Source organism: Ylistrum balloti, unplaced genomic scaffold (assembly GCF_031769215.1).
Source record: "Ylistrum balloti isolate Yb309-2 unplaced genomic scaffold, AGI_CSIRO_Ybal_v1 Utg369762, whole genome shotgun sequence".
Classification (NCBI taxonomy): domain Eukaryota; kingdom Metazoa; phylum Mollusca; class Bivalvia; order Pectinida; family Pectinidae; genus Ylistrum; species Ylistrum balloti.
In genome coordinates, this window is record NW_026781960.1 from 66,706 (window position 1) to 93,914 (window position 27,209).

The 27,209-nt window shown below is 35.5% G+C and overlaps 1 protein-coding gene across 1 annotated transcript; it reads left to right on the forward strand.

The window, feature by feature from the left end:
- The first annotated feature begins 265 nt into the window (after positions 1-265).
- On the forward strand, positions 266-26,664 carry LOC132543696 (carbohydrate sulfotransferase 15-like). The gene is made up of 8 exons (XM_060207215.1): positions 266-390; positions 20,977-21,247; positions 21,664-21,871; positions 22,103-22,225; positions 22,745-22,901; positions 23,188-23,353; positions 25,239-25,386; positions 26,477-26,664. Exons 1-8 carry the CDS (start codon positions 266-268, stop codon positions 26,662-26,664), a joined length of 1,386 nt encoding a protein of 461 aa, XP_060063198.1.
- The last annotated feature ends 545 nt before the right edge of the window (positions 26,665-27,209 follow it).

The window sequence follows — 27,209 nt, forward strand, 5'->3', positions numbered from 1 at the left end:
ATCCAGCGACAAAAGATTTACACCGTTGACAGACCAACGGAAATGTGATGTTGTTTATTACTTTATCGAGGAATCTGACAAAGTAGCTACAAATGTCAACACATTATTTCTATAGAAAGGTGAGATATACGTCTACAAATTTCTTTATCTGGTGTTTTACCTGTGGTAGTAATACACATATTGACTTAGATTTACAAACACAGTGTTGTACATTTTCATTTTAAGAAATTTGATTTACACTATACCTATTACGTACTTGTCCGAGATGGGTCGGGCTCGATTTACGGTGCGTGAACGGAGATTCTCCGCTGAGATGAAGCGGTGGTGTGTGTCAATGACCGCAGGGCTGTACTGTTCACAATTATCTATTGCTAATTACAAATGTACCAGGTGAGATTTTTTAACGCTCGTATCTTACTGACATTTATCTATATATATATAGTTTTTGAAATTCAAACATTCACATATTAAAATTGGTCGTGAGATTAAATATTTCCATGTATACTTAAAGGCAGAACCAGGTCTGAAATAGGATCCGGAATGGTTCCGGAAGGATAAGCGTTTTCAATGACGACAACCGCCATGAAGATCAGCAACTCTAAACATTACACTCTTCCCTGGAATCATTTTTCACCGGACATTTAAATTCGGTGATCATATCTTAACAAAATAATTCAATTCATTATGACCAACAGATAACAAAACTGGCGACAATATATATGATTTGGGTTTGACGTAAGGACACGCCATATATCGTGGATTTACTATATATTTTCTCCTTTTAATCTTCAATAAAAATAACTCTAAGACTGTTCCAGTATATCTTTTCCCGTTTTCCGGTAGTAAAATTAGAGATGTAAAAAATGTAGATCACTAGGGAAATTAATTTTAAAAAGACTTCGGTAAGACATCAATAATGATTAGTGATATTAGAAACCAGTAAACGGAAGTCAGGTCTTGTTAACCGATGGATAGCAGATGGTCATCGTACACTTGGAGAAATCACTTTAATATTACAGATAGTAGAACAAAGCAAATCTTTGAGAGGAACACTAATACCAAGACAGAAGTTATCGATATATCAACAACATTTTGATTCAAACTGAACATCTATAAAACGAGGGCAAGATATGACCAAAAAATAGTTTACAAGGAGATAACAAGGAACGCAGGACCAGGTGTTTCGGAAGGGTACAAACGTCTTCTGCTTCATCAAAGACACACGCCAAGTTTGCCACTAAACGCTTTTCTCGCTTTTCTCGGAAATATATTTACATGTATTCCCACTGAAGAGGGAGAAAATGACAAACACCAAACTTTCATATTACTACAAACTTTCTGATGATTTACCTGTTTAAAGATATCAGAAACCGAGAAGAATATAGGATATTGAATTATATTTTGCTGTGAACCAGTTTCTGCGGCAGAAATAAAGAATAGAAGTAAACAGTGAGCTTATTACTATAATATAGCTTAGAGTCGAAACAATGTGACACTGTTACTAATATTACTGAAATTTACGATAAAAAACTCGTTTGAAGTTGAGGAATATGCCTTACGTTTAACGTTCAATATCAAAGTGTTTTATCTGCAATCATGGAAATCTGCAGAATAAAATCCAAGTTGTTAACAAACCAACTCTAAGTGAGTGCTACCAAGTGTTGGCTTTCATCTGAGACAAAACCCCATTCTCCATCAGCGAATTATTCCAGACATCATCCTCATGTTATGCAGGTACAAAGAAAGTGTCATAAATAAGGCACCAATTTAACTGATACATACTTTAAAACCTGTTGAACCAGATATAAAACCACACAGTCATAAGGATGCTCCACCCTTACTAAAATCAGTCAGAAAAAAACAGATATTTCAAATGGTTTCCATAATTTTCCATTAAACACAAGTTATTGATTGTACAAAAGGCACACAAGTGAATAGCGCCTTTTAATACAAATTTAGGATTAGATACGAGAGGGACAAACAATGAATTAAACTGTTTCATACAGCTACTTTGTCCTTCTGGGACTCGTCAATGATGCCAAGGGCCTAGATTGTGAAGCCCAAGTGGCGACTGAGCAAAAGATTGAGTAATCGAAATAAAGTCAAAATCTAGACGGGGAGGTGTACTATAATTAAATGAATTTCGTAATTCTAACATGTACCGTCGAACCCTATTATCTCGAAGTCGGAGAGACCATGAGTTAAATGTGAAACTTTGCCGGGACCGATGAAATGCTTCGAATTAAATTATGTCTTCAAGTTATATGAGATCGAGATAACGATGTCTGACTGTAGATGATAATTCGAGATAACGATGTCTGACTGTAGATGATAATTCGAGATAACGATGTCTGACTGTAGATGATAATTCGAGATAACGATGTCTGACTGTAGATGATAATTTTAGAAGAACGTCAAGTATATGGGTTCTGAACCCTGCCACAATTCGAATGAATTATCACGTGACATCCAAAGTTAACTACACAAATGTTATTGTAATGTTTTTATATATAGAGCTAGCCTGACAATTAATTCTACAAAACCCGAGTGTGAAAGCAGAATACTTTAGCAGATATTTACAACCATAAAAGCAGTAAGCATTGTTCAGTAAACAACATAATGGGAAAATTGAAAAATATTATTGAACACAATAGTAGAGTTGAACTTTGGGATAAAATATTGAATTATTTCAAACGTTACATTTTGTATTATTATAACCACATCCAGAATTAATCGCAAAGTAGAGAAGTCTAGCCAAACCACCCGTTTGTAGGGGTAAGTGACAACAATTGAATCGATCGTGTGGATCAGGCGAGACCCCTGATTACAATTTGAATACGTAATAAGTTTAGAAGTAGACATATTTCTGGGTGTTATTTGGTCGTAAATATACTTCTGTGGTAAATAAAGACGCGTTACGCCCAAAATGTACCACTTAACACTTGAGTTGATATCCTAAGGTAATTGTTGTCTCAGTTTGTGAATAAATACACTTTTAATTGTTGGAATATTGTTTAAGTCGTTTTTAAGAGAACTCTATTTTTCGCTATTCTCGAGGATGAAATGTTAGAGACATGAACCCTGCAAGACTTGGAACATTCGAACAAGTATTCGTTAGAGATTGGAATTTGCTAATGACTCATCTCGTGTATTAACGTAGACAAAAATCTCACTCAAAATATAAGGGATTTACAGTAAGCAAACGTTAATTTATGAATTTCTAAGAAAACTTCTCCTAATCCATCTTGCGTCAAGTTTTTGGTGAAACCGAGAATTTCCAAATCATAAAAAAGCGGCGGGTTAAAATGAGGTTCCGGAAGGTCACGTGATGAACTCGGCTATCTCCGATCATAACAGCAAATGGGGGTAACACAACAGCGAGAGTCGACCAGTGTTAGTTTGAAGCTATTGATCTTTAACCATTTTTCTCAGATCGTGCTATTATTTTGCGGGTAATGTAATTTGAAGTATTACAACACCTGAAATCACGGAAAAGTAAGTCTAACCAAACAGTCACTTTAAGCTGATGTGAAAGGCTTATATCACTATCATTAAACCAAATAAGTAAAGGTTGAGAGTTCTAGGAGGTAATCAGTGTTTGCCGAATTCTATATTTTAACGTACATTATTTGCATGTATCAAAATAGTAATGAAGTATCAATTTTGAAGTAGTCTGCCGGAAGACCTGGTCTTATTCTCCTTGTCCTTTCCCAGGAGTCTCCGTGTCTGTTTTTCTTTTGTTTATATATTTGCCCTATGATTATGATGACATGTTGGTATCCTTTTAGGGAAATTAACATGTCGGATTAAAACATTATGAACTTTGTGACTATTATATACCATTATCACAGTGATCTGAAGAGAATAAGATGTTTTACGAGACCTTTTTATTAGATAATCTATATCAGCGGCGGTAAAGAGGGACACTTTCACTGACTGCGTTAACAAGACCTTTATTTTCCTATTGTAAAACCTAGGGAGATAATAATTGGGTTTGGGGTTTAAAAAAACTTGCTGTCAGTGGTATGTAAGTTATGTTAATTACAGGTTAGTTTCTCTTAATCGTCTGATGACATTTGAGGGTTAAATACGAGGTCGGGAGAGAATGTACTTATGTCCGGGTAAATTATGTGTTACTCGGTTAAAATCATTTGATGGTTAAACACGAGGTCGGAAGGGAGATGAACTTATGTCCGGGTAAATTATGTGTTACTCGGTTAAAATCATTTGATGGTTAAACACGAGGTCGGGAGGGAGATGTACTTATATCCGGTAATTTGGGTGTTACCCAGTCAAAATCATTTGAGGGTTAAACACGAGGTCGGAAGGGATATGTCCTTATATCCGGGTAATTTGAGGGTCAAACACGAGGTCGGGAGGGATATGTCCTTATATCCGGGTAATTTATGTATTACTCGGTTAGAATTATTCGATAGTTAATATAAACTTTGTTTCATTCAATATTAAGTTTATTACATCACATAACACAATACAAATGCATAAGATGAACTCGGTTAAAAGTGTTTAATGGTTATAAATTCAAATTCCGGAGGGGGTTTCCTTATGTCCTCCATGATAAATCACAGAAGATAAACTTTTCTTAATCAACCGTTTAATTCAATCTTAATTAATGATGTGACCGACAGGTTAACAAATCACTGGCCTTATCTCGGTACTATAAATTTATATTAAAAATCTTAAATATCCCTTTTTGTCATGTAACTACACGTATTATAATGGATCTGTACACGGGTTCTTTCAGCTTCATACCTATATTCAGTTGTATTTAGAAAGAGAAGCAGTTTCATCAATAATGATATCCAATGTTGACACTTTATACAATTAGACCTCGATTTCAAATCTTATCGCAAGATATCGTTCTGCATCACGTAGCTTGTCACACCAATATATTTCAGGGCGTTTGACACTGTAAATCTGCAGTAAATCACGGTTATATATTTAATACAGGGCGTATAATAGTTGAAAGTGTTTGGGTGGGTCGTATCATTTCAGGCTTATTGTGGAAATATGTTGACGTATTGGGCAGATGGTGCCCGTGACTTAGCACTCCGAAAACGATTAAAATGCTGTGCGATTTTCTTTTTTTACACATGTTGTGAAAAATACAGTGCAAAAAGTGTCATCGCCAAGGTCAAATTCAGCTTTACACGGAAGTTTAAAAGTGAAACATAGTTTTAAAAATAACGTATTACTGCACCGATAAGTTTGTGGTTAGCGTCAAAGTAGTTTAAAGTCCGTAAAGTAAAGGTTGACATAATTTGAGAGTAAAGCAATGCAAACTGAAAGCCGATTACTTAAGGAACTTTCAAATAGTATAACATAAAGTAAACAAAGTAAATAACAAACCTTTCAAGTTTTAAACACATCTAATAAAATCATATCTTCTTGTCGCGCATGTCTTTTTGTCAGTTCTTCTGTGTGCTGGCCTACAAACTAATGCACTGCATTGTAAAGTTCTCGTTTCTTTTTATTTTAACTTAGATGCACTGAAAATATATTTCTATCATTAGAATTATCGTTATCACTTAACAAGGATTTTGTGCTGCAAATGTCATAATACTTATGACGCTATCAATTAATTACGTTCTACGACTTTCTTGGTGGTGAAACACATCCGAGTTGAAATTTGCTAATCATATATGGGGAACCATTTTTGCTTCCATTCTTCAGAAACAAAACAATTAATTCTATAAATGGATTAGTAATTGTGTGTCCGTATCATTTTGAATGTTACTGAATAGTTACATTTAGTACTCGCCTTAAGGCTGAAACATGAAGTCGTTTAACAACTTCAGTATATATCCACGGTGTAATCTTGTCATTTCCGAGGAGTCTACAAACATTAAAAGACATGAAGTAGCGGATAATATTTTTCTGCACGGAAACCGGTGCCTACACAGATTAATACAATAAACTCTGGTTCATAAGCCATGTCAAGATATATATCACTCGTGGTAGCTGTCCAAATCTGTTTAAGGTCATAATTACTCGAGAAAATACTTGACAATACACATGATAGGTAAAATCCGCGGTTATTGCTATGTCAAGGGAGTCATAATGGACATTTAGTCCTATGGAGCACTTTCTGGGTAATACCAAAGAGAAAAAAATTTCCGTAAAATGACCAGTTTGACCCCTTGGGGTCAGCGACCTCTCCGGTTAATATTATAGACGTCACCAAGCAGCGAAGTGAAACCATAGCTTTTCAACTACATACACATCAACAACAGTAAACATGTAAAACACCGATCTTTTACAATTCCGTCATATCTAAATTTATTTAATTCCTTGTTTTAAGGATGATCATTCTAAAAACAAAATTAATATGAAAGTAAAAAGTTAGAGAGAAAAAACTCAAGTAAGTAAGTAACTGGGTGAAGAGGGTTTGTGGGTGTGTATAGGGGACGAGGTAAGTAACTGGGTGAAGAGGGTTTGTGGATGTGTATAGGGGACGAGGTAAGTAACTGGGTGAAGAGGGTTTGTGGGTGTGTATAGGGGACGAGGTAAGTAACTGGGTGAAGAGGGTTTGTGGGTGTGTATAGGGGACGAGGTAAGTAACTGGGTGAAGAGGGTTTGTCAATGTGTATAGGGGACGAGGTAAGTAACTGGGTGAAGAGGGTTTGTGGGTGTGTATAGGGGACTGGGTGAAGAGGGTTTGTGGATGTGAAGGTAAGTAACTGGGTGAAGAGGGTTTGTCAATGTGTATAGGGGACGAGGTAAGTAACTGGGTGAAGAGGGTTTGTGGGTGTGTATAGGGGACGAGGTAAGTAACTGGGTGAAGAGGGTTTGTCAATGTGTATAGAGGACGAGGTAAGTAACTGGGTGAAGAGGGTTTGTGGGTGTGTATAGGGGACGAGGTAAGTAACTGGGTGAAGAGGGTTTGTCAATGTGTATAGGGGACGAGGTAAGTAACTGGGTGAAGAGGGTTTGTCGATGTGTATAGGGGACGAGGTAAGTAACTGGGTGAAGAGGGTTTGTGGATGTGTATAGGGGACGAGGTAAGTAACTGGGTGAAGAGGGTTTGTGGATGTGTATAGGGGACGAGGTAAGTAACTGGGTGAAGAGGGTTTGTCAATGTGTATAGGGGACGAGGTAAGTAACTGGGTGAAGAGGGTTTGTGGGTGTGTATAGGGGACGAGGTAAGTAACTGGGTGAAGAGGGTTTGTGGATGTGTATAGGGGACGAGGTAAGTAACTGGGTGACTGGGTGAAGAGGGTTTGTGGGTGTGTATAGGGGACGAGGTAAGTAACTGGGTGAAGAGGGTTTGTGGATGTGTATAGGGGACGAGGTAAGTAACTGGGTGAAGAGGGTTTGTGGATGTGTATAGGGGACGAGGTAAGTAACTGGGTGAAGAGGGTTTGTGGATGTGTATAGGGGACGAGGTAAGTAACTGGGTGAAGAGGGTTTGTCAATGTGTATAGAGGACGAGGTAAGTAACTGGGTGAAGAGGGTTTGTGGATGTGTATAGGGGACGAGGTAAGTAACTGGGTGAAGAGGGTTTGTGGATGTGTATAGGGGACGAGGTAAGTAAAGGTATGATAATGGAGTATAGAATTACTCAGGACAGAAAGGCTTTTTATTCGGGTTATGTCTGTAGTCGATCTGAATTTTCTTTCGGTAAGAGCGTCGAACAATAAAGCATTCTTCCGCACCGATGACAATGTGATCCTACATGTTGTAAGGAAACCATCATTTCACTATCATTTTAACATAAAATAAAACCTCAATACCGTGCCATGAGTGGTTTCCCTATACAAGTAGTCGCCAGTCAATGCAGGTTTTCAGTATATAATTTCCCATATACATTTTTTCCAGTTATGTTATCTTTATTGATGTCGTACGTACTGGATTTCGTGGTGGATAAATAGTACTTCTGAAATCAACGATAATAATAATAAAAAAAACCAAGAAACTTAAAAGATAAAATATTTTTTAAAGCAAGGTATGGATTTTGAAGTATGAATATATATGTATAATAATGTTACGATATTGAGAATGAATTTCACGGTTAGAGACATGCTACTCTCTGTTCATTTTCCATTACACATTATTAATGTACAAGTTACATACATAAAAGAATTTGAAAAGAACTGAGTCCTCCAAATGTTCATCTGTGTATCAGATTCTAACCTGCCATGCGTGATAGACTTTGAATACACAATATAAAGTGTCAATATAGAAAAAAGATAAGTAACGAGAAATATTTCAACGCCAGAGGGAAAGTTCAGTATTAATAAACCCTTTTTTCTTCAAATTTTCAGTGTAAACATTTTGTTTAATTCAGTGTAATATCATCCCAAAAAGCAGGCACAGCTCATGCAGCGATAAAAGCCGTTTTTAATGCATATGAATTATAATGATAGCTCCTGTACAGAACAATATTGTTCATTGTTATGAAGAATGGTCCTTTGAAAGAACCGTTTATTAATAATGTGATATTGCCGACCACGACAACACCCAGAATGTGTCGTGTTTCAAGTTCGTATCGGACTACATATTGCTTGAATTTTTACCCTATCTGTTACATACCAGGAAATATGAGGCTTACTCTCTCGTGATTTTCGTTCTAAAATTTCACTGAAAGGAACACGATAATGACGTCATGATATTATTCTTCTAAATGATCTCATCTTTTACCTCAAATTTTCTCACTTATGTTTTCAATGTTTCAGGTTTAGTGTTGTTAAATAACGAATTTACATTTTGGTGGATTTCAAGAGTAACACTTGTATAAATTTAACACAATTTCGAAAACTTCCGAACGTCTGTTTACTATTTTTCTGCACTTGTAGTTGCCTCACTAGTCTACCTCGATTAGAAAGCTTAATTTTGCCATGCGTAGAAATTCATACATGAATATACCAGATCGATTTTACTCTCAAATGAAATTCTAATCACACCTTGATGATTTACCAATATACATATAGTGTGAATTTATTACCCTTGAACAGCAATACAGATTATATCTCGTTGAAACACATAGTCCACGTGAACTCATATTATAGACCGTTTGTATATACATACGCTATCCGGCATAGGGGGAGTAATTTGAGTGCGAGGGGAATCAGTGTTTTCCTTCCTTTTTAGTCAATGAAGTCGTAGTTAAAAAACATATTCATCTTTAAAAACAGGAAAGTTTATGGCAGATTTGACCGTGAACGAATACAAATGTTCAATTCCTACAAAATGTCTAATTTCTACAGGGTACCAAAAGTTAGTCACCTCAAACAAACTTGCAGCCGAGGAACTAAACACAGAACAATTTTCACTCCTCCACAACATTACTTGTCAATCGTGACCTTAATTTTAACACGTGAAAACGTGCAAGTAAAATCAAGTCGATTGTTGAACGCCTTCCTGAAGATGCAAAGATGGCAATCAATACTTGTGACATCCTGTCATATTCCCTTCGAATTTCCAAACTATTTTTAGTAGCATTGTTAAGCAATTAGGACAACAAAAAGACATTTTTACAGTTTGTTGACACTGCCCTAAATTCAAATAGAGTATGACTCCTGGTCATGATATATCAACACAATACCTACACTCCCCCTTATTGGTCTGGAATGTACTATAAGTAGGTCAGCTGATTATCAAGAAGCCGATTTAGTATGGGCTGGTTCTTATACAAAACAACTGGGCTAAATCGACCTCATGGAACAATGAATGGCATCCCATAAAAGGACCGAAGTACTATTATAGTATTTTCGCGTGTAAAATAATATTCGGGAGAAAATGATCACCTTGGTGACCGTGGGATATTGTGTACATACATGTACCTATATATCATACTGTTAATTGATCATGTTTATATATCTACTTATTCCATCTTATATCTGTATGGTCGATACTAAATATACATAAGACAAAATTCGATAGATAAATGCCGTTTTAATGGTATTGATTTACTTGATATGAAAACAGTGACATGTTTGTCAACGCCTGTTTCGCATTTTGCAGATCTGTGTTGCTAACATGCTTCATTTTCCCGTTCAGACCTCTACGTTTCGACACTAGGAATATAACACAAACAGTATTTGACAAATCCAATCCTATATATCGTTCGATCAACCCTTTGTCGAGACAAATGCATCACGAATTTATATATGTATATATATATATATATATATATATATATATGTAAACGATCATTATTAAGATAAAAAGACACGTGAGTCAATACGTGTAAATATCTAACTTTATCAGGCATACTGAATCTAATAAGTAATTTGTATTGACAGGAGTACAATGGTGGTGGATTCTAGTCCACGAGATTTGTCGTAACTTACAATCCGTGTTTTAATTCATTTGTATTGCGACACGCTTCACAATATACATATGTACAAGAAGATATTTCGCTTATTAAAACGATGAAATTTGATTGATATGTGGGTGCTAACATCTCCAATTATGTTTTGACATTGATTTCGACTTATTTCAAACCAATGTTGCAACGCTATTACCTAGAATAACGAAACAGCTGTAGATGTAACATCACTGACGAGTCCCAGAAGGACGAAACAGCTGTATGATGTAGCATCAGTGACAAGTCCTAGAAGGACGAAACAGCTGTATGATGTAGCATCACTGACGAGTCCTAGAAGGACGACACAGCTGTATGATGTAGCATCACTGACGAGTTCTAGAAGGATGAAACAGCTGTATGATGTAACATCACTGACGAGTCCTAGAAGGATGGAAAAGCTGTATGATGTAACATCACTGACGAGCCCTAGGAGGATGAAACAGCTGTATGATGTAGCATCACTGACAAGTCCTAGAAGGATGAAACAGCTGTATGATGTCACATCACTGACAAGTCCTAGAAGGATGGAACAGCTGTATGATGTAGCATCACTGACGAGTCCTAGAAGGACGAAACAGCTGTATGATGTAGCATCACTGACGAGTCCAAGAAGGACGAAACAGCTGTATGATGTCACATCACTGACAAGTCCTAGAAGGATGGAACAGCTGTATGATGTAGCATCACTGACGAGTCCTAGAAGGACGAAACAGCTGTATGATGTAGCATCACTGACGAGTCCAAGAAGGACGAAACAGCTGTATGATGTAGCATCACTGACGAGTCCTAGAAGGATGAAACAGTTGTTTGATGATGTTAATTTCATTTCTTGGCTATATGGCATCAAATTCTGAATTTGTATTGAAAGGCGCTATTCTCGTTCTAAAAATTTACAAACTAATAAGACAGAACATTCATTATATGGAATTCTTTGATGTATAAAATATCTTATTAAAATAGTTCAATACGTGTGTGATATTCTAAAACATGTTGCCATCACAATATTGATATATTTCAAACTTGTTACGTTATTCAGGCTGTTGGTATCAAAATGAGAACCGATAAGGAAGAATGATACTTGACTTGGGAAAAAGGAGACCATGGCCCTAAAAGCGATAGTATCTTTATAAGGAAAAGACAACGTCAAAAACGTAATCATGTTCTGTAAACACAAACATACAATTTTCAAGATGGCGTTTGATTTCTGTATGTATAATAAATAATATATTCTTTTATTGTACCTTGGATAAAGATATTACCTGCTTAGATGTACCCACCAATATTAAGTCGGAATCCCTTAAACTTAACAGTAATCGGTAGACTTACAGAAAACAAGGAGGGGAAGTGTGTTGTGTAAATGCTGGCACTACGTAACTATAAACCTACGTCTTTAATCTGATGATACAATTGCTGGTTAAATAAATAGTCGATACTACAGGCTACTCCTTGGCTGTATTGTACGACAGGTTGCGTCTTATGAAGGGCGTTGACGTGTGTCAGTGAAAAGGTCTTCAGAACTGGCCTACTTGTTACACATCTCCCACCCTACCCGTCTATTGTGATACGGTCCGGATGACACACCAGGTAGCTACCTATTACAGAATGTAGACTAGACACACGATATAAAAAGGTGATCATTCGTTGTTACACATGTTTACTCAGCATGGGATCGCCTTTTTATTGCACAGCTTTATTTTAATGTATTGATATTTTTTCGTCCCGTGTTATATTATTCTAGTTTTCAAATGTGTTATTGTCTTGCGATCGACGCATTTATACGTAAGCTCTAGTTTTGCATCAAATTCATCAATTAAAGCATCTTTGGATTGTGATTGTGTAGACATGTTATTTTAGTCTTGTTGTTTTATAACATTTGTAAATCTTGTTGTTTCTTGTTTAGTATTTTATTATCATGAATAGAGTGTGTAAGGGAAAATGATAGAAGTGTATGGTTGTCTGAAATTACGAAATAATTCAGTTTAAGGGACATTATTTTCTGTAATATAGTTTACATTATATACATATCTGCACAAACATCACCCAGAAAAGTGCATAAAAAAGTTAAACTTATGAAACAAAAGAAATACAATGAATGCTTTCTGAATATACCTCCATGAATCCCTGGTAACCACATTACACTAGGGCTGTATAATGTTTTTATCATTCCATAATCTCTTTATTCGTGTTTCAAACTTGATTAATGTAATTTCAGTATTACAGTATTTTTCTATTAACATAACGTTTTGAGTCCGTTACGAAAACTTAAACAAGAAATTGATACAATCTATAGATAAAATTTGGCTGATAAAATGCACGTGATGCTTTCTGGATCATCAACTCTATCGATAGATCTATCACTGATATCAACAATAATGACGTAAAATAGCCCTTGTTCACAGTAGCAATCATTGGTTTCTCTGAGTATTGCTCAGTATTCAGCTCATGCTATAAATATTCTTTAATATGGTTTAGTCGTTGTTAGTATAGTAATCTTTAGCTATCATAGTCTATAAAAATAAAAATATACTGTACTTTGGGACATATGGCTGTTTCTTACAATTGTATAATTAGTATTAGGTATCTTTGGATACCTGAAAAAGTGAATAGAACTTTGTGTATCCGAACGACAGCGGCCCTCTCCATTTAAATATGACTTACCGTATATATAAATTTCGGCGTTGTTAACCGTATTTTTATTACCAATATACTGTCGAACAAGTCAGCGAAGTATCTACTTGCCTATGGTTTTCTGCTGTACAATTCTACAGATACCTGACTAGATTTTGGAATGTTAATGCGACCATAGGATTGTCGTGTCTAAGGAGCATTACCATAAAGATGTAGATTTGTAAAGTTGGACACCTCTATTCATCGTGGCTAACAAAACCCGACATACATTTGATCAGTAATATATCACGCCCTGTCTATAGCTCCTATTATTTAAAGGTCACTAAAATGCGCGGGGACCTGGTGGGAACGCATATGTCCTTAACACAATGGCGAGAGATAAACCATTATTTAATAGTACATTGTACACAGCAAAGAATACCGAAAATTCGAAATGTCCAATAAGTATTTGAATACATTTTAAACAGATTCCAAACAGATTGACAATAAAAAAAAAAAAACAAACAAACAAATATATTGCAAATGTGCAGAATTTATGGGCTTACCGAAGATTGTCTTTCCTGAACGACATGCATGTCGAAGTCAAATGACGAAAGAAATCTAAGATCGTACAGAAGACACACAGAAGTAAACAGCACCTTTAATACAAACTTATTACAATAGAGCCAATCGATAAACTGCATCGTAAAATAGATTTAGCTATACACTGAATGGAAAATGTAGATGATTTGAAAGGAAAACTGAATTTTTCTCAATATATATCCTTATTTTGTATCATTATGATATCAAATTATGGAATATCGACCTCATAACAACATTAAAATGTCGGTATGAATGAAGTGACAAGACATAATTGTTTGAAATACTGATACTTGTGTCCCATCTAATATCGAATTCATGGCTAATATGATATCTTTTTATAGAATTTACTACTAGCTTTATATTGTAATATGTGTATCCCTGGTTACTATGTTGTTATTTCCCTAGTTCTCGCCTTGAGAACAGGACATGTACACCATGGTTGTCGTTCATAGAGACAAACTTCCGGTTTGTTTTAATATCATTTAACATCGTCAGATATCTAAGACTATCGATGTCAAAACTGATATATTTTTATATTACATACTGATTTTTTTAACCTGTACAGATATCTGATGAAACTAATCGATTGAAATAAAATTTCTGAATTCATCTTTTGAACATGTTTTGAATCCGAAACAGCTGTACACACTACAGTGTGTAATTGTATCACAGTGTCACACGTACACTTCTGATGATCTTCATTACATTTAGTTGTGACATATGGCCAAGGCATGATAAATAGGATTTTTGTCAGAAACTAGATTTAAACGAAGGATTCAATCAAAAGCCTTCCTTTTAATATATTCTTGTTTTTATTTTATATCTGCTGTAATTTATATCATATTCCTGTTTACGGTACAGTTTAGAAAGGCAAAACAATCACTTATCTCAAACACATGATAAATGCTGACTTATAAATCAACAAAGAGAGAGTTTTTATTTCTACTTTGAATAAATTATAAACAAACTTTCAATATCATTGCAAAACGTTAGTGAAAACGGAAGGGATGCAGACAGAAGGAAGGCTTACAAGATAATGTGATGTTTAATCATAAGTTTCATTAAAGCTTTTTTTTTGTTAAAAGTGAAACCCATCCTTGACACTATACTACAATGAATACTTATATGTATTAGGCATTTTCTACCTGTACAATGAAAAGTTTGGTGACGTGCATCTCCCCGCAATACAACAATCACAAATGAATTTCACTGGTCTCCGTGGCATGTAGCACCAGCTGGCAAATCCTAGAAGTGTGAAACAAGTATATGATGCAGGTTAATTCATTTTCTGTCTCTATCATATTTTAATATGTATTTAAAGTGCTATACACTAAATTATGTTTCTGTTGTACAATCTATTGAGATGTGAGTCTTTGGATTTCTTACCTTATCCCAAACTTTGGTGCGTTGTCATTCGAACGATAAGACATCTGTTGTTTTTCAACAGATTTTGAGTGTGAACGATATACTTGTAAGTATATGGTGTGATATTTTATAGGGTATATAGTTAATGATAGCTAATTGTGTACTCTTTAATGAATCGTTTTGTAAAGCTGTTTTTTTTTTCATTTATCCAAATACAGAATAAAACATTCGAAAACACATCAACTTCGCATTCCCTTTTCATACCTCATACATGTTTTCAAAATATACCATATTTTAGCCTTAATAAATTCATTTACTGAAAAAGTCGAAAAGAATCATGAATCATACAATTATATTTATCAGAAAAAAATTGTTGTGATAACAATCTACCCAGTGTACTTCATGACACTAAAAGTTTCATCACGATCAAATAAGAAGTTCATTAATTCTTATTGACGTGTTTTACATTGGTTTAACATTCACACCCACCCCGCCCCAGTCGGCCTCGTTAAACGTCACGATCTATTACGCCGTACCTTGGTCTATCCTGATCTGCTGGGTACGGAATGACGTGTGACAAGTAAGATTTTCGCCTTATATACCTGGACAAAAATAGAAACCCTCAGGGGGGTCTATGTCACGTGGTTAGCACCCTACAAACCCACTGAATCGTGTCCTGTTTTCAATGTCAAACGTTGTGTTCAGTGACATTCTTCAGTGCGCCCAGCCTTTTACGACTTAAGACGCTTAGCACAAATTATTCAAGTTATACATAGTTTGTCAATCAAATAGGTTAAATCCTGGTTATATAGCCATCACAAATATAACAATGGGACAGACTATTGTTGAATACGATATTGGATATTCAAATACTTCAACGGGTGCCTTTTAATTTTCTCAATCAACAATAAACAGCTGAGAAAATCCAGGCTGTAAGCTATCGATACTTTTACTTCCGATATATAATACTTTCCCTGGTGCACAAGTGGCTAATTATAAATTGTGCGGTTAGTGTTTACAATGCATGGCGATGTTTTTGTGTTTACGTCTATTCCTTAATAACCCCAAATTTCGCGGGCTCACCCAAGGATTGGTCAACTTATTAGGTGAATGTTTAAATTTCTGTCAAATTATATCTTAAATATCGTATTGATATGAAGCCCGTGCTTCTTTGTAAAAGCAGATTCTAAAATAAGATATTTTGAAACCTTGTTGTGGATTTTGTTCCAATTTGTTCAGCGCGAAGAATTTTCATGTTAATGATGTTCCCAGAGTCTGGAGCAGTTGTGGACTTAAGTGGACATTTCGGAGTGGTTGCTTAGAAAGCAAAGAAAGAAACTGCACTTGATTGTAAGATTGTCCACTTTGTCTACAGACAACATTACAAAACGAACAAGATATTTTTATTGTATAAAGTAAATAGTGTTGTCCCCGATTGATTTTATCGCTGTCAGCTTGATGAAAGTTATCCATATATATCAATATGACAGGCAAATCGTTATATGAAGTTTTTGAACATGCCGATATCATCAATTCTGTTCATTTGAATATTCTCTATTCTTTTAAACGCGGTAATGGCAGCGTTTTGATTTTTTCTGACACTAGCGGTAATAAATTTGTGGCTTTTGAGCTAGTAGATCATGGTCTCATTAAAAAAATCGGTTCATTTTGAATCTCGTGAGACCCATATGATATTGTCCGACGTATGTTTAAACAGAGTTGATTTACCACACTTTTGAGAGATAATATTGTCATTACCAGCAAACAGTGACTTAAACAGATCGAAAAATATCCTGTAACACGGTAAATTTCAACATATTTGATAACATTACGTACAGGATAAGCAAACATTGAAAAGGACGTAACTCCTTGAGGATGTTTAACAATGGTGAATCAAGGAACCCGATTGTATAGGACAGGGATTAATGGGGTCATGTGACCAAATGCGTCTCATGTGGGTCAGATTATGCGATTTAATGTAATTAAAGAGAAACTAACGCCTGTGATACCAGTTTTTATCTATACAACATATACCCCGCGGTGTGGTGTTTGTCGGGACAGGCACGTCCGGACACTGTCATCAACATTTACTGAATATAATAGACACATATTTCCCGTGGTCATCGATACTGCCAAGGGTCAGTCGTACAAACGGCTATTGAAAACCACAGACGATGACCAAGGAATGAAGTACCACACCCACACGCTGAATGGTCAGGTCGTCCAGTTTAACAGGATTTGACCGGGCTAACCCATAAAATCACTGACCATGACGGATTTGGTGACAGTTGTGACAATGACCGAAAGAGTTCAGTTTCAGTTGACCATTCATAGCTGGAACTAGATTTTAGATTGAATCTGTCCAGTGTATTTGTAGCACCTCGTACCTCTGATGAAGTGACAACCAAAATAAATACCACCGTTAATGCAAGTATTGGGTGTGAACAAAGGGAGGTAATCGATGGAATTCAAGCAGATATTCTGATGGCTCGATTCCAATATGGAATTCATGTACTAATTAGTCGTAAGGTTTCCGTATAAAATCTATTTCCTTTCTACAAAACTGTCGTAAATCACATGACCACTAAACGTTTTATCTAGTATTAATTCGTTTGTATGTTATCATTATTGCCGAGTCAACAGTTATTTTTAGTTGAGGTCTCGTTTAAGTACATGTAGCTGGTTTCTACATTAAGTGATGTGTCTATGGGAGGCCCGTCGCATGAAATCAAGAGTGATTAGAGTAAGGTGACTTGTCTAAGGACACAGCCAGGACACCATATGGCGGCCCGTTTCTCAGGTTACCTAGAACAATAACAGGACGAATCAGGAACCGTGGAATCTGGATGTGTCGCTACAGTTACTCAAGGTTTATAAATATATATACATCATGTTTCATGTCATAATTGGATAATATTGAAGACACGTTTTAAAATAATTATTACTATTTCACAATTTTACAGCTTTCGTTGCAATGTATCCATCCCATTAGTTTAGGATGTCTGAGGATAGCCTTGTCTAATGAGGGTACATGCGCGTATGTACATATCTTAATTTGTCAATGTACAACAACGTCAAGCTGGCAAACGTAGTTTGGGTATAACCCGTTGGTATAAATAAACGTGAAGCGATATATCAAATACACGGGAAAAGGTACACCTAAAATTTTAACATTATAAGCATTGAAACAGACAAAGGGTGTATTCAGATATTTTCTCATAGTTTTGTAGAATTTGAAATTGTTAGGATATAGCACATATAAAAGGTTTTTTTGTGTAATTTTGTGTTTGCACTTTTGTTTTTTTTCTCTGTTTTTCTGTTTATTTATTTTCCCAGGCTCTGTAAATTTGTATGAAAATTGCAGTTAAATAAAAAAAAAATGTAAATACATCTATAATAATTCTGCTTCTCTAAAACCGATATAGATTTGTTAACTGAACATTATGTATATTGAAGATTATACAAAAGACACCTTTTCATAATTTTGAGCTAGATACGGTATAGCCAAACCAATGCCTTAAATTGCATCGTACAGCTGTTTCGTCCTTCTAGGACTCGTCAGTGATGCAAAGAACCTAAATTTTGAAGTCTAAGAGGCTACTGAGGAAACTCCAAAGTGATCGGAAGAAAAGTCGAATGAAGACGGTAAGTTTCAGCAGCCCCATATATCAGACAATTCAGTTTAGAACAGCGTCAACTATATTCTGAACCGTAACACAATTCGAACGAATTAAAACGAGGCATGCAGGTTACGGCAAACTTTGGGGACTTAAAATCAACACGTGAATAGCACATTTGAATAATTTAGTGTTAGATACAATAAGAACCAAATAATTGTCATTCAAAGGGAAGTAACTCCTAAAATGTTTTGGTAATACTTTAACAAGATAGTGTGATTTCGGTTACACTTTAAAAGGTACAATACAATACTATAATACCGATAGAAGATCGGGAAACAAGTCTGAAGTTTATATATATTTTTTTCTTATGGATATTACGAACTATACGCGATAAACATCGATAAGATGGTTAGGACATGCACAGTGAATAAGATTTCTCTCGATCATAAATACAAAACTATGTAGACACACAATTAAAAAACACAAGATGTAAAAGATAGCCTGGTGACAAAAAAAAATCAGAGTTATATCCATCGTGTTTAACAAAGAAATGTTTATTTTGCCATTTATAAGGTGCGTTTTAAGTATCAAACTGAACTTTCTTCAGTAATGAAAGATAGATTATTACAGAATTGAAACGACGGAGATGAAAGTATTCCTGGTGTAGATTCGTAAGTGTGTCACAAAGTTTAACATATATATTGTAAAAAAAACTGACAAAAACGATATGAAAGTTGCGGACAAAGCCATTCTATATAGTACGAATCTAGCATTAAGAGGCGATATGAATGACAGATCTGGATACAAATATTATATTTCACGTTTTATTATACAAAGTCAAAATTTCAAACTTCAAATCTTTTATTATGTAGCAGGGTTAAAATTTGTAAAAATACCAACCGTTGAACACACTGTTGAGAGTTATTGTATTTACTCTGAAGACATAAATGGATTTCCCCTCAGCAGTTAAACAACAGCACAATATCAACAATTATAATGAACTGCATTCAAATGTCGCACTTATACAGCACACTATTTGGGTATAAATTGTACAACTAGTCACGTTAGATTGAAATGAGAATTTTTAACATTTTATATTTACATTAAACCGACTCTATACATATACATTCGTGTACGTTATATTCAACATGTACATGTAAATCTATAGTTTTAATATATATGGATACTAGAGAATACAATATATATAGTTTCTGAATAAAAATTAGTTTTTAAATAAGATGGAAACGTGATAGTAATCATACCTATTTAAGGAACAGGGGACATTTAGTGGGGAGCGCACCTTGCTATTATCGATGATTTTTTTGTGTTTAAATGATAAATATAATCTCATAAAATTAACATTAAAACAATATAGCGTAACCGGTTCATATACAAATTACGAAACAACAAATATGATATGAAAATATCAAAGGAAGTAAATGTAGGATTTAGATAAAATATTTAGTTCGTTAATTTCTGACCTGCCGTAATGAGAGTCTGTTACGTGTAATTGTGGAATGCTGAATACTACGCCAAGTTTAGAAAGTACACTATCAAATTGGGAAAGAATTCCGACGGACAATATCTCAACTGAGGAGCAGCAAGATAATAGGCCCTTTATGGTATATTTCGTTGTATTGAGAGATTAAAACCCGCTAATCTAGCTGTTACTCTACCGTGAACGAGTGCGGAAGTCGAGATTATATTGAAAACCCGGTGAACACATATATGGGCGACGGGAACAAAGCGATGACACGTACACATATACAGGTGTAATGCGGTCACAGGTGTGTGTGTTACAGTTCTGCAAAGATGGCGGTAAACAGGAAGTGGATAGAAAAACGATAAACAGAAAGTAGCCAGTATATTTGGCCCGTGTGTGTATGTTTACACAAATACCGGGACGGGATAGCATTCCGTAGTCTCACAAGAGCTCTACAGGAGAACATGGAGTCATACATGTACCCACAACAATGTCAGATCGAATGGCAGGGTTGGTGAATACCATGTACGTACAGGTAGATATGAACAAAGTTTGTAGACTTGCTGAAGCTCTCAATCCTTTTATGAAGATATAAGTGTTTTCCGCATGTTTATTACACTTGAAGGGGTCCTCAGATTCTGCTAACCTCGTATCACTGCACCAGATTAAGTCTGATACTCAACTTTCAAGACTAGTTTTGTAAAGAAACAAAGTAATACTGTGATATAATGGGATATTTAATATACTGGTACAAAACATGAATTTATCGCAGATAATGATAAAAATGCATGCAGATATTCAATCTTTTCTATCCTTGGTGAGTGTCAAATCCCTCTCAGTAACGTAATATATTATGTAAAGTGTTTCACAGAACACAGCACATACTTCACCCTACTCCAATCTACCTACCATCAAAAGCGGAATAGGAAATTCCAGCATTTCTAATTTTCCGGATTGCTCTTCTCTTGTAGCCGTAAAAGAAAACTCATTCTGCTGGTCGTAGCTGTGATTTACATGTTCATAGCCGCTTTGGGATATTACGTCATCACTGACACAAGTTATGACGTCACACCAAAAGATGTTCGACGTTTGAGTATTCTCCTTAAATCGACCATAATAACAAATTGGAATGAAACAACTTATGATGTAGATACGTCATCAACGATACCGATCCAGAATGGGACAGTTCGGAAGTATTCGTGTGACGTCACCACGGAGCACCAGGATCTGCTGTGTGACGTAGTAGGTATAACTTGCGTCATATTTCAGCATTTCTTGGATATAAATTATTGGAATTCAAAGGCAAGATGGCAGATGCTGTTCGAGGATATAAACCAATGGGTTACTTAATGACTATCATCTGTTCTACTATGAACGGTTTTACAAGAATATACAAGATTTCAGCTACAAATACTAAATGCTTTAGAGTCACAAATATCTTTTTTGGAACGTTATATTTTCGCGAATTACGGACTTACGTAAGTTATTACTCTATATTGTGTGAGGGAAGACTCGGATTTATATCGTTTTATTTGATTGACACATAAATTATTTTTTACAATTAACTTCTCTTTTTCATTTATCGACAGTTACATAAGATAAAGGTAAAAGAGAAAAAATGTTTACACATAATCGCCCTTTACTACGTCTTTTTTCAGGCTAGACCTAATTTCCTGTCCAACTATAAAAATCCATGCTGGAAGGAGTCCGCTAGTCCAGTTCAATGTATCCCGTACTTTCAGCTGATAGGAGTTGACAAATCTGGTACCACAGACTTATTCTATAGGCTTGTCCGTCATCCTCACGTGGAAGGTAACCAAGGTTACATCGGGAAGGAAACGTTCTGGTGGGCATGGAAACGTTACGGTAAGACCCCGTCCTCCTCTTACCTCTCCTGTTACCTGTACATTATGATTTCATTGTGATGGTGATTGTAAATGAGAACGAAAACTTCGGACTATCTAACGCCTTCCTTTCACTGAGAAGTATAAAACGCCTCCGATTCGAAACAACGAAACATGGGATAGATGTTGGCGGGTATCAGTGGAAGGCTTCCTTTATCACAAATAATATCTTTTTTAATATTTATGTTTGAAGGGCTGGATCTCCAAAAAACAGTTCCACGCAGAGACTTTGCGTATTACGTACATTTCTTCCAAGAAGCGGCTGCCACTATAGCGGGGACAGTAGACGACTCGGGTTTTCATGACGTCATCACAGGTAAGGTTAGCCAAACATCGATCAAAATTGGTAGGGGTATCATGACATCAAAGAATGTATCTATAACCTATCATGACGTCATCACAGGTAAGGATAGCCAATCATGGATCGATATCTCTACGGTATGATGACATTAGAAAATGTATGGATAGCCTATCATGACGTCATCACAGGTATGAAAGTCAATCATGGATCGGTATCACTACGGTATCATGACATCATAAAATGTATTTTTAGCCTATCATGACGTCATCACAGGTAAGGATAGCCAATCATGGATCGATATTACTAGGGTATCATGACATCAGAAACTGTATCTATAGTCATTCGTTATGGGCATGCAATTGACAAATGAGCAACACTGTTATCAATTTCATGGTTAAGATAAACAATAATTGGTGGAACACCAGACGTAGTATTAAATTCCAGTAAAATGATGAAATAGATGAAATTAGATATACTCATGTATTTTCTATTTGTTTATGATTTCCAATTACCACTATATACTCTGGTTTGAAGGAGATGGATCGCCGATGGATTTTTGGGATTTCCGTGGTTGGACAGACATCCCACAAAATGACGGTCTGAAGGATCCAGGGATACTTACTCCACATCTTATTCACCATATCAACCCGAACACCAAGTTTATCGTGCTCCTACGTGACCCTATAGAGAGGTAGGGTTAACAACACCCACCCCCCACTCACCCACAACAACAGTGTTACACGACTTTCTTATCACTTAACCTGTTTACATTAATTCTTTGTGATGGAATGACGAACAAAGGTGGCGTATGACCAACAACAATGCTTTTCGAAACTAGTTAGTTTCATGCAAGACTGACACGGTCGAGAAACGGTCTTGTTTCCATGTCAACCAAGATTCAATGTGTTTGTAATACTATTCTTTTACAGGACAACATATCGTAGTTTGAGAAAAAAATGTTTTCTTTTTCTTTTTAGGTTATATTCAGATTACCACTTTCTGCCCATCAAAAGAGTTCGTACTCCCGAAACCTTCCATAGAGCCGTGTCAAGGTCGTTTGGTGTTCTGTCGTCCTGTCTCCATGGCAACACACTACGTCACTGTCTGTTTGACAGAAGTCTTCATCAACAGTTTAACAAAAATGTAATACTATCCATAGTATTGTTATTTAAAGCTACATGTATCGGAATTCAAATTAATACATTGTAAATATACATATCTTTTGAAGTCAATTTCGACATGTATGCTGACATATACGTTTAATTGCCTGTCATCGAAATTTAACAAAAGTGCATTCTAAACTTCTAAACTTAATTTAAGTCGGCAGCTTTATTGTAACCATTGTTTTGTACTAGGTTATGATTGCCTTATGTTATAGAACCATTGTTTTGTACTAGGTTATGATTGCCTTATGTTATAGAACCATTGTTTGGTACTAGGTTATCATTGCCTGATGTTATAGAACCATTGTTTGGTACTTGGTTATGATTGCCTTATGTTATAGAACCATTGTTTGGTACTTGGTTATGATTGCCTTATGTTAAAGAACCATTGTTTGGTACTTGGTTATGATTACCTGATGTTAAAGAACCATTGTTTGGTACTTGGTTATGATTACCTTATGTTAAAGAACCATTGTTTGGTACTTGGTTATGATTACCTTATGTTATAGAACCATTGTTTGGTACTTGGTTATGATTGCCTTATGTTAAAGAACCATTGTTTGGTACTTGGTTATCATTGCCTGATGTTAAAGAACCATTGTTTGGTACTTGGTTATGATTGCCTTATGTTAAAGAACCATTGTTTGGTACTTGGTTATGATTGCCTGATGTTAAAGAACCATTGTTTGGTACTTGGTTATCATTGCCTTATGTTAAAGAACCATTGTTTTGTACTAGGTTATGATTGCCTTATGTTATAGAACCATTGTTTGGTACTTGGTTATGATTACCTTATGTTAAAGAACCATTGTTTTGTACTAGGTTATGATTGCCTTATGTTATAGAACCATTGTTTGGTACTTTGTTATCATTACCTTATGTTAAAGAACCATTGTTTGGTACTTGGTTATCATTGCCTGATGTTAAAGAACCATTGTTTGGTACTTGGTTATGATTACCTTATGTTATAGAACCATTGTTTGGTACTTGGTTATCATTGCCTTATGTTAAAGAACCATTGTTTGGTACTAGGTTATCATTGCCTGATGTTAAAGAACCATTGTTTGGTACTTGCTTATCATTGCCTTATGTTAAAGAACCATTGTTTGGTACTTGGTTATGATTGCCTGATGTTAAAGAACCATTGTTTGGTACTTGGTTATGATTACCTTATGTTATAGAACCATTGTTTGGTACTTGGTTATCATTGCCTTATGTTAAAGAACCATTGTTTGGTACTAGGTTATCATTGCCTGATGTTAAAGAACCATTGTTTGGTACTTGCTTATCATTGCCTTATGTTAAAGAACCATTGTTTGGTACTTGGTTATCATTGCCTGATGTTAAAGAACCATTGCTTTGTACTAGGTTATGATTGCGTGTTGGTTAAGAACCATTGTTTGGTACTTGGTTATCATTGCCTGATGTTAAAGAACCATTGTTTGGTACTTGGTTATCATTGCCTGATGTTAAAGAACCATTGTTTGGTACATTGTTTGGTACTTGGTTATCATTGCCTGATGTTAAAGAACCATTGTTTGGTACTTGGTTATCATTGCCTGATGTTAAAGAACCATTGTTTGGTACTTGGTTATGATTACCTTATGTTATAGAACCATTGTTTGGTACTTGGTTATCATTGCCTGATGTTAAAGAACCATTGCTTTGTACTAGGTTATGATTGCGTGTTGGTTAAGAACCATTGTTTGGTACTTGGTTATCATTGCCTGATGTTAAAGAACCATTGGTTTGTACTAGGTTATGATTGCGTGTTGGTTAAGAACCATTGCTGTCACCTATGTGTGTTAAATGGTGGATGTTTTCATGGTTTCTGTCAGACATGTAAAGCCATTGTTTTTTTGCAGGCACGACTACACATAGGGTTTTATATTGTGTATCTTCATGAATGGTTCAAAGTTTTCCCAAGGAGTCAATTTCTGATCATACGATTTGAGGACTACATCAACAACATTCCAAAGTATATCAATCAAGTTTACAGATTTCTGGGTCTAGGTAAGGACTGTGTTATGTTACGGAATTAACGTACATTCCAAAGTATATCAATCAAGTTTACAGATTTCTGGGTCTAGGTAAGGACTGATTCTATAAACTAACAGATTAGATCTGTGATATTAAAGCATTAGTGACGAAAACGACCGGGCGGATGTTTACAGAACTAGCGATGATAAACATTTATTTGGTGATTTTGACTAACATGGAAATTATATTATGGTCGCGGGTGACATATTCAGAGACTGGAGACTGATTTCGTTGTTGCATTGACATCCTTAAAGAACCAAAAGATTCAAATAAAAGACGACATGGATAAAAATGTGATAATTCCATATCACATTTTTTAATTAATCAAGACTAATGTGGTAATTAGATTTTGAAATACCAGTGACTTCTTTTTAATGACATGTAGCAAAAATGATGGGATACAAAATTATCTGAAAATTATATATGTGTTACCTACTTATGATGAATATACGAATCTAAATCTTGATAAATGTTTGTATTGCGGCACGAAAACAATAGTGAAATGAACATAGGATATACTCTATCGATTCTTAAAGCATCAGTTAATTGATTTCAGAATAAAAAAATCGGTCCATGATCTCATTTCTCAAAATTCCATTTCCTTGAGCGATGGGAAGTTGCCCGTTATTTCAGACACAATGACTGGTAAGATGTAGGTTGTTGAAGACTATCGGACTCTTTCATGGTTCGTATCGTAATTTCATCGGGATACTGTATATTCCAGTTTTTTGTATAATATGACGTTAGATGCTCTTTATGTCCATAAGTTTTGCCTGATTCTCTCAATTGTGAACGTGACATCACTTACCTGGATTGACGAAGTTTGGTATGTCGGATGTTGTCGATGAAGCAGAAAGTGCTTACCCTTCTGGAAAACCTGGTCTTTTTCTCCTTGCATTTTTTTCCAATGATTCCGTATAAATCTTCTTTATGAATTATTTTGTTCATAATTTCCATCGTATGGTTGGCTTTTTGTTTGTGTCGATTTGTCGATTTATCTATTGCAAGATATGACAAAATTAGAATTTGAACGTAAAGGTAAAATTTTCTTGAATTTCCACAGCTCCTGTATCCCTACAAGAGACAGCCGTCCTTGGTATCCTTAGCCCCGTCCGTGAAAACGTTACTAAGCGGAAGGTCATGGCCAGACCAATGTTGAACAAAACCAGAGACATTCTCAGAGATATCTACCAACCTTTCAATGAGGAGCTCTCCAAAGTTTTAAAGAACGAGGAGTTTTTATGGCTTTGAAAACAAAGACATTTCAAATTAATCCGATAATTTTATGAAAACTTCCATTTTTGGCGAATCCTTTTCCAAAAATTTATTTACATCCAATTCAGTTTTACTGGATGGTCTTTGATTAATGTTTCACTGATGCATGGTTGTTATTGTCATGAGGTATTTCTATGTGTTTTATGGTCAATATTTATTGGGTGATTCAGATACATTTCATGGTCAGTGTTCATCGAGTGTTTAAGAGATATAATGGAAATTAGAATGTTTTCTGTAGGGTAGATATTTAGTAATGTTTGGTACAATGATATCTGTATTATATATTCCAGACAACAGTAAAACATTTTAACATTGTAAAGCAAACATCCTGATGATACAATAAAATATTCTACGGTAAAAATTAATTATTATTTCATAGGGCGGTCTTGTGGTTAAAGATAGAGGGATATTCTATAGGGCGGTCTTGTGGTTAAAGATAGAGGGATATTTCATAGGGCGGTCTTGTGGTTAAAGATAGAGGGATATTTTATAGGGCGGTCTTGTGGTAAAAGATATAGGGA